Raw genomic sequence first — 15,660 nt, 5'->3', positions numbered from 1 at the left:
ACCCTAATATAAAATCCCATAATTTGTGCATGCAGACAAAAGCCCTAATTTTTTAACCCCAAATGCCAGATCAGTCATGAAAAAGACAAAAAAAAAACATAAAAAAGTGAATATTCGAGTGTTTCCCCAAATATAAAATCCCAAAATGCGAAATGACTTCCACTATATCAAATGAAATATTATGCATGCAGACATACATAGCTTTCACATTATTTGAATCACATCAAACATTACCCACATTGTTTCACAAGAAATTAGAAGACAAAGATGAAAACGACATCAAAAGAAACAAATTAACCTTCAGAGACTAACGTGACTGAAATCGAAAGCTCAGACGAATCTCGATCAGCTTTTCATTAAAAGAGGAGGGATCCCAATCGTTTGGTTTTGGAGTGATTAAGATTAGTTTAGAAGGAGATGGCCAGGTTAATCAGCCATTGCTTAACCTAGATTTAAGAGGGGAGGGATGGTTAGAGAGAGGAAAAGAGACAAAAAGTGGGGGAGGGTTTTTCGGTGTACTGATTAAAAGAGGGGGACCCCAATCGGTTGGGTTTAATTTCACGCCATTGACGTGTACCGGTCTCATTGGTCATTTGCTGACTGGATGGACACGTTAGCAAATGTGTAATACACGCGCCTAGGGTCAAGGACAAATTGTATTTATTAGTTATAAATTTCAGGAGTTTGAGTGTTTAAATGGGAAAGACAAAAGTTTATGTATCGGCTTTTAAAAGCCCTACAAGTTTGAGTGGTCAGGAAGCCATTTCGCCTTTTTTAAATACTGTTTGCATAACATAACACAAGCTAAGTACATGTAGTTACACTTTTAGTAACATCCCCATCTGTAATTACAGGAAATTATATACAACAAAGAATTGTAAGACTGTTTAATCAGAATACAAGATATTGACTACAACGGCACTTATCGGTTTATTTCTTCGGTCAAGTATTAATAAGAAATTAACTACTTTGTGGTTTTCCATTTTCTTATTAAATTTATTTGCTATTCAATAGAATAGCAATTAAGATGGGTGATCAAGTTGCTGCTACTGAATCTTCTCGAGATTCTCCAAAAACCTTGTTTAGAAGCATGGCTAATCGCACTCCACCTTGTGCTATTCGTTTCATCACTATTGGAAGTCTTGAATTGAAGTAATCATCTGTACAAGAAAGAAAGAAGAAAAAAAGGACAAAAAACGTCACATAAAATTGCCTCTTTTTTTTTTTTTTTTGTGCTAATATATATTACTATAATTTATTTTCCAATTTTTTTGATACCTGATAAAGTTTCACCAGCTTCAACACCTTTGTATCCCCACTTGCAAGCTATATTAATGCTTTCCGTAGCAAACCTGGAAAATCACATCAAATATTATTTTCCCTTTTTCTTAGTTTTTCTGGATGCATGTTTTTTTTTAAAGTTCTTTCTGAAATATCTTCTTCAGTAAGACAAGTGAAAAGGTACAGTTATTATTGAGGTGGTAAGTTTTACCGTCAAGAGGTGTGGTGGGATGATTGAGATTTTTTCGCCCTAATTCAAAAGTCTCAAGTCTTGAGTGATGAGATGGAAGAATCTTTTAGTGAGGAACATTTATCCCTCTTAATAAGCCTAATCGGCTCAAATTTGGATTAATCAGCAGCTTACTGGCTTCTATTACCGAATGTTTGTAAACAAAAAAATGGTAAGTTTTGAAAATTAATATTTGCTTATAACTAAGTTTCCCTAACTTGAATGTGAAATTTACCTTCTTAATGCTCAACTTTAAAAGAGAGAATTTCTAAGAACATATAGTACTAAATTCCACCACTCATACTTGTCTTGCTTTTTGGGCAAGGTTCAGACAAGAGTACGGCATCTTAAGTCTAACCTTAGCATGCTCCAATGTCAAACCCGTTGGGCCAACCTACCAAGTCCGAGCCCAACAAAGCTTGCACTAGTTGGGCTTCATAAGAAGTGGACTAGCTCAAGAAGCCCATTCAAGTTGACATGGCCCAACTTACTCTCTTCTTATTATCTCAATCCACCAGTGAAGTGTATAAGGTTTCAATTCTATACCCCGAGAGCTAAATTTTCTATTTTATTTTATATTATATTATCAGGTTATTAAAAGTACTACCCATAAAAAATGGAATCACAGCTTGAAAAAATAAAGCGAATAACCTTCTACACTAGATTAAATCGCATTAATCGTGTAAATATTCATTTACACTATGACAAATTCAGTGTTTATTAATACTCCCCCATTTTTTTTACCATAATATTGTTATAAAATCTTTTAACGTTTTAAATAAACTTCTTTTTATTATTCTATTTTTAAATTAAGAATTAAAGATTCATATCTGCGCTGTCTATACCTTTGGATTGCCAGCATACAGATTCAATCAGGGCTCATGGGCACGACTTAAAATGAAGTAACTACATTGAGACACTGACCCAAATAAAATTGGATCACACCAAGATTTTGGTGACTCCTTTTTATTAAAACAAAATGACATGGTATGCTAGAAGAAAGTAAGTTTCTTCTTTTTGGTTTATCATCTAGTTTCTGAAGCGTATTGGCTCGATTAATTTGGATTTGCGACGGATAAACCTACTAAAGAGAGTTAATCAATCCCTTGCCAAAGGTTTTCCATTCTTATTTTAGGGCACGAATTTCAAACCTTTAGTTAAAGGTGGAGGAATTCGAAACAACTTACCATTAGTAGAAAATAAGTTATTTGAGCGATAAACTGAAAAACAAAAAGGAGGAAGAACTCACTTGTTGACACAGGAAAAGAGATCGCCACATTCCCTCCAGGAAGCAAGATCATCGGACCAGATTCCCTGAGTATGTTCGTTAACCCCATCAATCTTACAAATAAAATTATTATTCTATGTGACAATTTTAATCTAAACAAAATTGACAAAGGTCTTACGTCAGTGAAGTTTCCTTCAATGTCTTTTTCAAGGAGGTCTACATCCTTTGCGTAGTAGTCTTTTGCAGCGGTTAGAATGATCTCTCTATCCCATACCTATACCATCAATTTCTATTTTTTTATATACAAATAATACAAGCCACTAATATTTTTTCTGATAATTACAGTATATAGATTTGTTTCTTATCTTTTATCATAGCCGGATTTAAGCTTAACATAATGACTTTGGATCGTACAGATCTATACATGTACAAATTTATGTATAAATTAAATCGTATCCACAACCTGAACTCGCTAATTTTAAATCATGGATCTGACTCTACTCATATACATACTTACGTGGTGCAAGTTTGATTTGTGCCTAAACCAGCGTAAATCAATAGTATTTCCTCCTGCGTCACTTGTAAAGCCAACATGCAATGGCTGAAATCACCAAAACCACAAGGGAACAAGTTATTTTGTTTATTTTTGTAAAAAAAAATTAAAAAAAAATCATAAGCTGCTATTAATTATGTAATGTTCAAATTGAAGCTTCCAACGCAAAAAAGAGTTGGTGCATACTTGATGAATATCTCCCATGAAATGTGACAAGAATAACAAGGCCTCTGTCATATTATCTGTAATTATCAAACCCCAAAAGTTTAATTAAAACGAATCATAACTGAATCACCTCATACAATACGAGAAAATGTCACCAAGCTCTTGAACATCAATCTCTATAGGTAAAATTATTTAATTTTAAGTTCTCTCGAGTTTCAGTTTTATTTACTGACAATATAAAAAATTTACTATTTTGATTCTTACGTCGGCGATCCGAAGTTCCCTCTCGGTAATGAGAGAGCTGAGTGGTAAAATTCTGGATTGCACCAGCAACACACATATCCTTCACTCCATGTTGATCGTGACAGTCCCCTTTTCACCATACAAAATAATACTATGAGTTCATTGCCCAAGTAATAATATTACAGGATCAAAATGTGAAAAAAGAGAAAAAGACATCACATTTTTTATATAAGCATTTAACTTACTATCATAGTCAAAGTTGCAAGCTTTATCAGGGGTATCAATGAAGTGTAGAGGACTTGACCACCTATACTTATACCAATGCCGGACTTGGTCCGGCCACACGCAGAGTGCCGATAAGTCGCCGTTGACATATTCCGGCAACAACATCTTAACTGCATGAGCTGCCTCATCATTCAACAGGTCCTATTTTCACATGAAATAACTCTTCTTATTCAAAAAAAAAATATTCACATTAATAGAATTAAATTTACATTTGAGACTTAGGAGAATTAAATTTTTTGTCTTGCTTAATGAATATCAAGAAATTTTATATACGTGAATACCTGGGCGATCTGACAAGTCATCATATGACCCTCTTTGCTCCATGCTTTAACACCAGGTTGGGTGATAAAAGCAAGACAGAAAAAGAAAATACTGCATAATGATGTTAACCTCAACATCCTCAAAGAAGTTAAAATGGATTTATAACTTGACATGTACCAGAAACAGAAATGTTCCACTAAGATGAGCTTGTTCTATATATACAAAATGTTGTTGTTATTGTGTACAAGCTAACGGTTCCTCCTATCTTAAGTAAATAGAAGTAGATTATTCATAAAAGCAACATAGAGCATATTCTAATGTTGCCTGCAGCATCTATCACATGTGGTGACTAGTTTTACATTTAAAGGTACATTTTATTACAGTTTTTTAAGTAATGTTGACTTATAAGGCATTTTAGGTAGGCTTCATTTCTTGACGTGAGGGAAACTCCAAGTTATGAAGGAAGTTGCATTTGCGTGGTCCCCTACTTGCGACTTTCTTCTGCAGTTTATCTTCATTACTTCGCTGTTATCTTCATTGTGCAGCAAATGGTTGCTTACTGAAAATTCGGTTGAGAACTTCGGCCAAGCGGATCCCACTTTGCGCTAACCTCTTCTCCACAACAGGAAGCCGAGAGAGGAAGTAATCGTCTAGGCAACAAACAGACAATTGAAGATTAGTGAACTAACAGACATGGCATTATACTGAATATAGTCAATGTCAGCTAATTACTGTTACGGAAAGAATGTAACTGTACATAGCTAGGCTTTCCATCATTCCATGTACATATGGATCAATACATTTATAGGTAGTTGATTTGTAGAGAATCAAGAAAATGGCCCTATCTACAGGCAAAGCAAGATCATTTAATAATAGTGAAGAGATAAGTACGACAACTACTAAAAATATACACATCAGTCTAATTATTATCAACCAGGGCAAAAAGGACTTCCCAACATCACGTAACAGCATGTTCAAGAATTGGTTGATAATTGTCAATTTAAATTTCATTACAGCATCAAGAGCTCAATTATTACTTGGGTTTTCCCATAGTCAGAGCCACAAAGAAAAGGCTTTCTCTGATGACAGTCAGATTAAGAAGCAAAACTTGTTCATAAAGCAACTTCGTCTTTAACCTTTTACTGATCTACTTGGACGATTAAGATTTAGAGGGTTTTCCAATATAATTTTGGATCTTTATGAATGTCAAGCATGTCATTCAAATAAACGTTGGAAAGTGAAAGAAGACCACAGAGAATCAGTTTTTACCTCCTAAAGTGCTTCCTGGAGTTGCATTTCTGTAGGCAAATTTGCAGGCCAAACGGACACTCTCAGAAGCATACCTGTAAAAGCATGTTCCTCAAAGTAGTGCGCTGTTTTTATATATATGTATGCATGTACGTATGTATGCATGTACGTATGTATGCAAGGATCACACCCCTATAATGCGAGACTCGATAATCCTTGAAGACAAGAACTCATAAATAAATACTTACAAAAAATTGTATCTCCACATTAGCATACTGGTGCAAGATGACAAATGTAATTGATGTGGATATATTGATAGAATTCTTCAATGCCTTACATGAGTAAGGTCTAGAGGTTTTGCTTTTTGTAATGCACATACCAACACACCTACTTGGTGCCACTTTTTTAATAATGTTTGCCTTACATTAACTAACAGCTTTTACATCGCATATGAGATTCTCCACGCAAAAAATAAAAAACATCTAGCTCTGATCTGACCATATATTGAGCAAAGTCAAAGATCAGAACACCGTAATCCACAAAGAAAAGAGGGCGGGAGAATGGGATGCAGGTTCTAACGGACCAAAAGGAAAAGAAAAAGAATAAACTTACGGGTCAGGACAGATCATCTTCTTGCAATTTTCCCAAGATGGAACATCATCGGACCATTCATCCTATTTCCAGTTACAAATACATAAATTACAAGTGATGACGGGAATAAAGAGAATAGAAGACAGGATCAAAAATTAAACCGTCTCTTTTCTTTTGACAAGCATCAAGAACACAATGTCTTCTCCAGGTCCTGAGAAGCTAGTGAAAAGAGACATACTCAAACTGCTAAATTTTGAGCTTAACAAGTTCGAGAGTTAGTGTTTTCTATACATTCAAAACGAAAGGAATATTGCATGAACTTGAATAGGCATGGTAGAGATCTCAATTACATGCTGTTGAGGAACTTCCAGTCACCGAAGCAACTCTCCTTAGAGATAGTGGTTGAACGTCCTTATAACCTTTTGAACATCCATTTTGTAAACATTCATCTTATTTCTTGAAAACTATCTCCATTTACATACATATTGCAGAAAGATTTTCCAGATAAGCTAGGGAACACAATATCTTACATATTGCTGGATCAGAAAGTGGAATCCATGTGAAGTAGATTTTGACTACGACTTCAGAGACTCGGTTTATGCTGAAAGGATAGTAATATTTTCTTTAAGAGAATAAAACAGAGTGTGAGACTCTTTTCAATGAGCACTGTGGCACTGGGATGATGAAATCCTCCCACAATTCATGCACAATATAACAATTCCCAACTTCACCTTTAGAAATGTAATGGTCATATCTCTACCGAACAGATATTTAATACTTTGCATGAAGACTCAACAAAAACTTACAGTGATGTTTCTCAGAAGAGCTTGTATCATTAACGTGAGGTCAGATTTGTAGTATGTCTTCAATGCAGATTCAATAATCATGGTATCCCATACCTGAATGAAGTAAACAAGAAGTTACAGTGACTGTTTCAAAATAGATATCTAATTTGTGCACGGTTCACATAAATAGTTTAAGTTTCAAGATACACCTCTTCTCTTATGCTCATACGGATTAAGATGCATATACTACTTATCTAGTATCATTTGACAGTTAAAATCTAAGAAGAGGCAAACATGCTCAGAACTTGCCTTTTGTTTTCAGAGTAGAGAAAAGTGAATAAGTAATTCGAGAGGTTGAAAGAAGGTACGATCTATATATATTTCAAACAAAAGGGAAGTAACACGAAGTGAAGAAATCCGCTCGAAGATGTTACACCTCAACAATTTTACTCAGTGACCCAAAAAAATGAGATCAGAATGAATTGATACTCGAAAGAAACTCACGACCTACATGATGCAAATTAGTCTTCCTCCTGTACCAACGGACTATTATAGTGTTTCCACCAACATCTCCAGTGAAACCAACATGTAGAGGCTGCACACAGAAAAGATAATAAGACAAAACTAAGTTTAGCTTTCAGGACTTTTTTTTATCACCACTCAAATTTGGACGCAAGTTAAAGAAACATCAAATATATGCTGTACAAGCTTAGGATTTGGTGAAATTTGCCTCACGGTCATAATCTTTTTAATCAGTAATCCTGTCTCTCGATCATAATCAAGACATCAGCACGATAGGAGGTAAACAAACAACTGGTTTATGAAAAGAAAAATAATAATGGCATATCTAATGGTTCAATTCCATGTACCGTGGATAACTTCTTCATCAGTTATGCGGGATATTTCTACACCAGAGGTATAGCAGTATGGACATTGTTATTTAAGACTAAACGAAACTTTCATTTAGCAAGTTTTTAAAACTAAAAGAAACTTATCTAAGTAGTTCCAAACGTTTATATGCAGACTCATACATTTATGTTTATTTACAGTAACATACACCAAGGTTCCAGGAAAAGTGAGCTGACCTGATGTACATCACCAACAAAATGAGACAAGAACATAAGCGCTTCAGTCAAGTTGTCTGTCACAAAAACCAATTAGTTCCAGTCCAAAATGCATCAGTAACACCCGCGGGGGGGGGGGGGGGTCTTCCTCACATTTTTCTGAATTCAAATCATAGTATCCCTGTGAAAGTTGCATTGAATAGTTGTATATTGCTCCTGTAACACACCTGTCCTTATGTCTATGCCCGTCATGGCAGTCTCCTATCAGAAAGTAGGTAAAAGATAAGTTGCTAGACCAAAGGTTATTAACAGCTCAAAGCTAAGATATAAAAGCGCGGCATTAAAAGTTTATCTTCATAAGTCATATCAGGGTTCATCGTTATAACAGAAAAAATGTCAACAACGAAACGCTGGATCCAGTTGAGGTACATTGACTTCAGTGCACCAAATAATAATAGGAAATGCAGACACGACTTATAAAACTTTTACTGTACCTCTCTTTTCAATTGATTTCTAGGGATAAAGTCTTGATACCAAAGATGAATAGCTAAACATAACCAAAAAATTAACAAATATTTATATAGTACAATTATATGCAGTGTCACTTACGGCAATATTTGTAATTGCACAAGAAATCAGGGGTATCTACATAATGTAATGGAGAACTCCAGCGGTAGTACGGGTAGTGGTGCTTAACCTCATCGGCCCAGGAGCAGACAGCTGCAAGATCACCTTCAGTTTGATCTGGGAGTAACTCTCTGACTGCAGCCAAAGCATCTTCTGTAAGATATTCCTGAAAGGCCCAAGATTCACATTAACTCCCAATAAAAGAGCTTGCTCGACCAAACTTTTTGGAAAAAAAAAAAAAAAAAATTGGCGATCCTTTTCCATATGCTTTCTTCCTTGACAATCTAAACACTAAACTTAAAGAAAAATACTAAAGACTTTATTCTATTTGAAGTGCAGTGTCAAATTTTCGATTAAATCAAGTCAATATAATATATGCTTCAACCAAGCAAGTTTATATGAATGTCTAACAAGAACCTTCATCCAGTACCTGATCACTTGAAGCACACAAAGACTATCTATTTTAGAACATCAACAAAACTGAATTAAAAAGAGGGTAAATATGAAAAGGCAAAAACCAAATGGAAGCCCCGAATTCTCTGATATAGACACTACTTCCTAGAAATAGCACATCTGATACATGGGAATATTATGTTGAAAAGAGATCTACATTAGAAAAGATCCTTCTGGGTTGAAAATTTGATTGTAACCTGGGAAATTACATTCTATGTCACTAGATAATTGCCAGATCAAGTAACCTCCAAATCAGATGATTCTAGCAAAAACTATGTAGCAGTACCATGAGCTTCCTAAATAGTACGTCAGAGTTTCTATCATTAACAATATAGTCCCAATTTCCATTTTTATTTCTTAAGCACCCTAGTTCAGTTTGTTAAGATGGTAATTTCAATAATATTCTGCTGTTCCAGATTACTACTACACTGTTCATATTCAGTAGTAGTCACAATTATAAAGCATTGATGAACGAATGAAAAACGATCTTTTTCTCTCTATTTTCCTATTTCCTTCTCTTTCATTTCCTTACAAACTATTATCTGCAGCAATGGATGCACACCCATAAAACCCCTCAAAAGACTCAACTTGTTCAGGCAAATGCCAAATGCAAAATCAAATAACTAGTCAACACAAGATCCTGCAAGTAAGTACATAAAGATTCAACCTTTATGAATAAATCCATAAAAAATTAACAAAAATTAAACACCCCTTTTATCCAAACACTAAATCTCTTCAAGAATTGGCTCAAAAAGTACATAACAGAAAGAAAAAAATGGCCAGCAAAAAAGTTTAAAAAGAAAAAAACTTCAGTTACCTCAGCAATTTTGCAGATAACATAGTGTCCTTCTTTTCCCCAACCAAGAATCTTTGGAACCATCATTAGTACAACAGTTACTCTTACAACCCATCTTAACTCAAACCCACCCATCTCTTCCGATCAAATTGCACAATCTGTAATAAAATAAAAAAGGAAATGTTTCTGTGTAGTTTAAAGTACATATACAGGATTAAAAAGAACAAAACAAATAAATAAAAGGAAAAAAAGATAGTACCAGTTGCTAGAGAGAGTTATTGGAGCTTCAAGAATCAAGAATGACACGATTTTAAGGTGGAGTAAACCCTAGGAATGGTATTGAACTGAGTAGTTGAACTAAGTGATGTACTATATTCACAAAATAAGTTGAGTTAAGAAACGCGGTAGTTTCAAACTTATATTTAAATAATAGTAAGATAATTTGATTGGGTAATCAATTTCAGAAAACCAAGTTTAAGATAAGATTGTCCAATTGTCTAAAGCATATTCAATAATTGAGTTTTTGCAATACTCTCTACGTGTCATTCTGGCCCCCACACTTTATAATTGTTTTTATTTTCCTTTCTTGAGAACTCTCATCACTAGTGTTAAGTACTAGGAGTATATTAAATGGAAGAAAAAGAAGTTTTAATTTTTCTAAGACGTGAAAAGGAAGTTCTACCGATGATCAAATTCAAAGCTTTATTACTTGTCAAAAGGAATATAAAAGAAAATATGATTAAGTACACTAAACATGATTCTATAATTGTTTTTTTAGCGACAACTTTTTTTCTTTTGTCGAAGATAATTTATTATGCTTTTTTAATTTTTATTTTATCAAACTCCCTTAAATCTTTTGAGTAGTATTCAACATTTATTCGAATTTACTTAGTTTGTGAAAATTTGGAGGACTTTTATACAATTAAATTAAACTGAGTTAAAACAAGTAACTCACCATATAAACAACGCATTGATGGGATCAAACATAGCTGAGTTCAAACTGTTACATTACTTATTACTAGCATAAAACATAAGAATTGAACTTGTACTAATTGGATAGCCATATTGGCTGGCTTCCTTTCTTTTACTATGTGATTAATAAGAGAAAAAGATCATTTCTTGCACACAATTCCTTTTCCACCATCAATACCTCTACCAGTACAATCCAGAGAGCCATAGTCCATTAATGCCAAATCTCTCTCAGCAAACATTTTTCCAGGAGTGAAAACACAAGAGTTGCAGTCAGTTGATAGAAGTGAGCTAGTCTTGTACTTGTCATCACCACCAACAACCGCCATATCGACCCCTGGCTTGGCTGGATTCTTGAAACTTGGCTGGTAAGTCCTGCCAAGAATGCCTTCAACATTTGGAGACAAACCAAAGAACCTGAATTGCACTTCTAAGTGAGCAAAGCTATCATTTTTAGGAATTTGATAACCATGTATCGCGTCGTCTTTTTCTGTAACAGGAACAACATTGGCTGAGATTTCCACTATTTCCTGAATTGTAACTCTTACACTATTTGTTCCTGAGGTCCTTTCAAGTTCAAGATTTTCATCAGGTGAATTCCATGCCGATGAATAGCCTATTGGAACATTAAAACTCATCCCATCATATGTGAATTTTAAGTGATCAGCTTCTTGATCCCAATTTTCTGCCTTTGTGGCTTCTAGAGTGAAGTTATGGAAGCCAAATATGAGGCCTAAAGCTTGGATCCATGTGAAATCTCGTGTTCTGCCAGCAGGACGAAGGCCAATGAAACGAGCATTTATTTGAAGATTGACATCTGAAATTAGGCTGAAATGCTCATCTTTTTTGCCATGGAAATAGAAAACAATCCCATCTCCACCTATGAAACGAGGATCGTAACAAGCTGCACCAGGACCATCACAATTTGGTCTTCGTTCTGTAAATACAAATGAACATTCATTAGCTTATACTATAATGTAATTATATTACTACTTCTGCAACCAAAGAAGGCCAAAAATTGCTAAGCTTCTCAAATTTAGCTTGACATTAGTAACAATTCTTAAGAATGAGTTGAAAATTCTTACTTCTACATACTGCTTCACATTTTGGAGAGTAACAATCAAGAAAACATTCTTTAGCATAGGGATCTTTTGGGCGAATTTCTGGGCATTCAGAGGGGCAAGTTATGTACTTGAGATAGCATTTGCTGTAACGTTTATAGCACGTGACTCGCTGAGGTTTAACATAAGCTGCTTGAGTTTCTATCATCATAATAGTATTAAGCAATAACAGAAGGATAGCTGCAAATTGAAAGAAAAATGGTTTCATTTTTGATACTTTTAGTTTGAGGCAGAGGATGAGAAGAGAAGTGAGTGATGCAAGGAATTATGCCTCATCTAGTGCTTCTTATATAGTGTAACATTTGTCTGGAGAGATGATGCTACATTTTGGAGACTTGTTATCTTCTTCTCTAGGTGCAATTTGCACAAAAGTGGAGAATGAACAAACCTGCTAAAATTTCAGTAATGTCAACTTTATAGAAGACTTTTCCTTTGCCATCCAACAGTGTTAAATGGCCAAACTAAAATAAATTGCATGGTATGCATCCTTAATATTAAAGCAGCACACTACGACTTTTCCTGGTTGGAAAATATAGTCACTCTCAAAATAATAGCCGAAAAAGTGTGTAATATTTGTATATTTTTTGTATATATATACATTCTGTATGTTATATACAAAAATTATACAAATTTGATACTCTTTTCCGGCTATCGAATGTAAATAGTTTCTGGCGCGGGCTAAAAGTGATAATACCCCTTTCTTGTTTGGGGCGGAGGACATTGTGAGAGAGAAAAGTGGGGATTTGCATCTACACCCGCTTTTTGGGTCACGTTTTAACTTATAACCGCTTTGCAAAAAAATTGCAAGCATACCCACTTTTCGCGTAAACTTCGGGCATACAGGCCTGAAGTAGCAAAGGCAATCACACAAACTTCAGCATTCTAGTAGACGGGCCTGAAGCAGTTTGTAATTGCTAAACTTAAGCATTTTACTAGCTGAAGTTTTGTTCTCTATTTGTTGAACTTCAGCATTTTACTAGCTGAAGTTTTGTTCTCTTCAGCATTTTAGCTGAGGTTTTTGCCTGAAGTAGCAAAGGCAATCACGCAAACTTCAGCATTCTAGTAGACGGGTCTGAAGTAGCAAAAATTATTGAACCAAGTGTTGGCTGAAGTTTTTGTTTGTAATTGCTTAACTTAAGAATTCTACTAGCTGAAGTTTTGTTCTCTATTTGTTGAATTTCATCATGTTTTAGCTGAAATTTTGTTCTATATTTGCTGAACTTTAGCATGTTCTAGCTGAAACTTTGTTATGTTTGTGATGAACTTCAGGGCAACTTCAGGGCTGAAGTTTGTCTTGTATTGAAGATGGAATTTCTCATCTTTCTATTGATACAGTTCATAAAAATCTTTCTGATCTTTCTGATTGGGTACAAAGCATGTTATCTGAGCTCAACAACACTTCAGTTCCCTCTAATTTCGACATGATTGGTAGTATTGGAGAAAAATATTTATGTGTATCCCCAGTGGTGCATCTTCTAGTAGTATTACTATCAATGAGCAAAACAAAATTATTCCCGATGACAATTTGAGAGCAATTCCAGGTGGAGCTGTGTTTGCAACAGAGAGTAATAAAAGACAGAGATCTTGTGTTCCACTAACAGCAGATGCAACAAGGCCAGTTGTACTTGTAGATTCACAAGAAACTGGTGTTCGCCTTGTGCACACATTAATAGTGTGTGCGGAAGCAATGAAGATTAGACTTGGTTTTGACTGAATTTCAGATTGAAAGAAGAAGAAGAAGAAGAAGAAGAAGAAGAAGAAGAAGAAGAAGAAGAAGAAGAAGAAGAAGAAGAAGAAGAAGAAGAAGAAGAAGAAGAAGAAGAAGAAGATGATGATGATGATGATGATGATGATGATGATGAAAAGAAAGGAGCGCACAAGTAGCAGGAAGAAGAAGACGCCTGAAGTTGTAAAAATTAGGGTATAGGTTAAATAATTTTAAGAATATGGGTATAGGTTAAATGGAGGGGGGGAAGTACACAGTTAGCCAGTAATAAGACATATATTTACTTTTCAGCCATTGTTTAAATGTCTTTAGTCTTTAGCCACTGCTTTAATAAACTTTTACCCGTCTGGACGAAAATAACCTTCTGCTATAATTTGCTGAAACCTACGCGGATTGCAGAGAACTTCGCTCAAATTTAAAGACCAAATGTCCTTAATTTTTGAACTTCCAACTCTAAGTTCAGGACCAAGTGTCCTTAACTTATGAGCTTGTTATTGTAAGTTCAGGACTAGTTGTTCTTAATTTATGAGCTTGTAAGTCTAAGTTAAGGACTACCTGTCCTTAGTTTTTGAGCTTGTAACTCTAAGTTTAGGACTACCTGTCCTTAACTTTTGAACTTGTAACTCTAAGTTCAGGACTACCTGTGAATTCAGTATAAATATTTAATACTTTTTGTATGTTTATAGAGTTGGATTTATTTTGTAGGATTTGTTGAACATGTTCTTCAGAGATGTATACAAGCTAATTCCAAACAAGTACAACTTGATATTAGCTATGTTGTGGCGTCACTCAGATAATGTGGAACTTGAGAAGGTGAAATTTGTTCACTACTGTGCGGCGGGGTCAAAGCCATGGAGGTATACTGGCAAGGAAGAGAACATGGACAGAAAAGAGACAGAAAAAAGGGTAACACCGTTTTTTCAAATTAATTTTAATAGACTAATGACTACTTTTGCTCAGCATTAAAAATGCTGGATAAAAAGTAAATATCACTTTAAAAAGTGGCTACCCCACACAATTTTTACTTAAATAGGGGCGACCAAATAGGACGATCCGTGCAATTTTTACAGAGAAAAGGGGTCAGCCCAAATATATTTTTGACCAAATTTAAGTTATATACATTAACATGTCAAGAAAGTTTAACCTATTTATGACATATTACTTATCATTTTTATAATATTGTCAATTAATATTTATTATTAGATTTATTCATAATTCCTTAGTAAGTGTTTGACCAAAATATATCAAAACCTTTATGATTAAAATAACTAAAGATAAAGATGAGGTCAATCTTAGTTAAACACAATAAAATCTAGATCAAGTGATGAAGAGAGTAAGCAAGATGAATGATGTAACAAATATATTGGAATCAAATGAATGCTCACGAATACGAAGACTTAAATGCACAATCAAGCTTGAACAGTACAATCGGCATTAAATGGGGAATAAATATGAGATGATTGGGGAATCTTTTCTCTTTTCAGATGAATAAGACTGCTTTTGTATTCACTTTTAGAGGATTCTTTTACAAAGTGTTCTTTTATCTTTTTTCTCGTCTCCTCTTTTTCTTTACTCACCCTTCCTATTTATAAGGGACAATCTCCCAGAAAACCCTAGAAAGTACAATATAGAGAATATTCAAAAGGTATATTCTTGTTGTCTCCTACTAAGTTTACACTGTCATGGATATCATGCGTCGACTAACCGCCCTCAATCGTTGCCTTTCACCACGACGACCACCAGACGGTGCATCATGACAACCTCGTTCCTTGTCCTACTTGGTAATGGTCATGGTTGCCAAATTTGGACCCATACAGTTAATCCTTCCACTTGTTGAGGTCGCAGCCCAGTACGTCCTTGATAAGCGGATGTCGTCCATACCCGCGGAGAAATTTGGCGGTTGGGTTGTAATGGTTTGATTACTAATGAAAGAGTGGTGCATTCCACGGTATTCTAGATAGTGTAGCTTAACGGGAGATGATGTCACTCCCACGTGCGTCATCATTGCGTGTCTTCCCGAGGCAGAGACCAATTG

At 34.9% G+C, this 15,660-nt stretch overlaps 3 protein-coding genes across 4 annotated transcripts; all 3 read right to left on the bottom strand.

The window, feature by feature from the left end:
• Positions 1-763: 763 nt before the first annotated feature.
• On the bottom strand, positions 764-4,418 carry LOC104222635 (endonuclease 1). Its single transcript, XM_009773880.2, has 9 exons — positions 4,266-4,418; positions 3,945-4,125; positions 3,721-3,828; positions 3,478-3,533; positions 3,256-3,339; positions 2,917-3,012; positions 2,760-2,824; positions 1,279-1,352; positions 764-1,160 (listed from the first exon to the last, which is right to left on the bottom strand). Exons 1-9 carry the CDS (start codon positions 4,416-4,418, stop codon positions 1,036-1,038), a joined length of 942 nt encoding a protein of 313 aa, XP_009772182.1. The 3' UTR covers positions 764-1,035.
• LOC104222634 (endonuclease 4-like) lies at positions 4,390-10,204 on the bottom strand. 2 transcript variants are annotated; one of them, XM_009773877.2, is made up of 10 exons: positions 10,069-10,204; positions 9,831-9,967; positions 8,543-8,726; positions 8,087-8,194; positions 7,955-8,010; positions 7,381-7,464; positions 6,891-6,983; positions 6,106-6,167; positions 5,515-5,588; positions 4,390-4,895 (listed from the first exon to the last, which is right to left on the bottom strand). In XM_009773877.2, exons 2-10 carry the CDS (start codon positions 9,942-9,944, stop codon positions 4,780-4,782), a joined length of 891 nt encoding a protein of 296 aa, XP_009772179.1. In that variant the 5' UTR covers positions 9,945-9,967; positions 10,069-10,204; the 3' UTR covers positions 4,390-4,779. The 2 variants fall into 2 exon arrangements, with proteins under 2 accessions (XP_009772179.1, XP_009772181.1); XM_009773879.2 differs by having other exon boundaries at positions 8,161-8,194; positions 8,631-8,726.
• Positions 10,205-10,768: 564 nt separating this feature from the next.
• LOC104222636 (uncharacterized) lies at positions 10,769-12,140 on the bottom strand. The gene is made up of 2 exons (XM_009773881.2): positions 11,864-12,140; positions 10,769-11,715 (listed from the first exon to the last, which is right to left on the bottom strand). Exons 1-2 carry the CDS (start codon positions 12,105-12,107, stop codon positions 10,922-10,924), a joined length of 1,038 nt encoding a protein of 345 aa, XP_009772183.1. The 5' UTR covers positions 12,108-12,140; the 3' UTR covers positions 10,769-10,921.
• Positions 12,141-15,660: the final 3,520 nt, after the last annotated feature.

Source organism: Nicotiana sylvestris, chromosome 2, assembly GCF_000393655.2.
Source record: "Nicotiana sylvestris chromosome 2, ASM39365v2, whole genome shotgun sequence".
NCBI lineage: Eukaryota > Viridiplantae > Streptophyta > Magnoliopsida > Solanales > Solanaceae > Nicotiana > Nicotiana sylvestris.
The sequence above is the reverse complement of the archived record's forward strand: the minus strand, read 5'-3'. Positions and strand labels throughout refer to the sequence as shown.

Bases quoted from the DNA above. Each gene is read 5' to 3' on its own strand.
- LOC104222635 (XM_009773880.2), bottom strand. From the start codon at position 4,418: ATGTCAAGTTATAAATCCATTTTAACTTCTTTGAGGATGTTGAGGTTA. The intron at 3,340-3,477 runs GTATGCACCAAC...TGGTGATTTCAG, and splicing joins TCATGGGAGATATTCATCAA to CCATTGCATGTTGGCTTTAC. The intron at 2,825-2,916 runs GTAAGACCTTTG...GAACATACTCAG, and splicing joins TTGAAGGAAACTTCACTGAC to GGAATCTGGTCCGATGATCT.
- LOC104222634 (XM_009773877.2), bottom strand. From the start codon at position 9,944: ATGGGTGGGTTTGAGTTAAGATGGGTTGTAAGAGTAACTGTTGTACTA. The intron at 8,727-9,830 runs GTAACTGAAGTT...TGGGCCTTTCAG, and splicing joins TTATCTGCAAAATTGCTGAG to GAATATCTTACAGAAGATGC. The intron at 7,465-7,954 runs GTCAGCTCACTT...TTCTGTGTGCAG, and splicing joins TTGTTGGTGATGTACATCAG to CCTCTACATGTTGGTTTCAC.
- LOC104222636 (XM_009773881.2), bottom strand. From the start codon at position 12,107: ATGAAACCATTTTTCTTTCAATTTGCAGCTATCCTTCTGTTATTGCTT. The intron at 11,716-11,863 runs GTAAGAATTTTC...TTGTATTTACAG, and splicing joins ATGTGAAGCAGTATGTAGAA to AACGAAGACCAAATTGTGAT.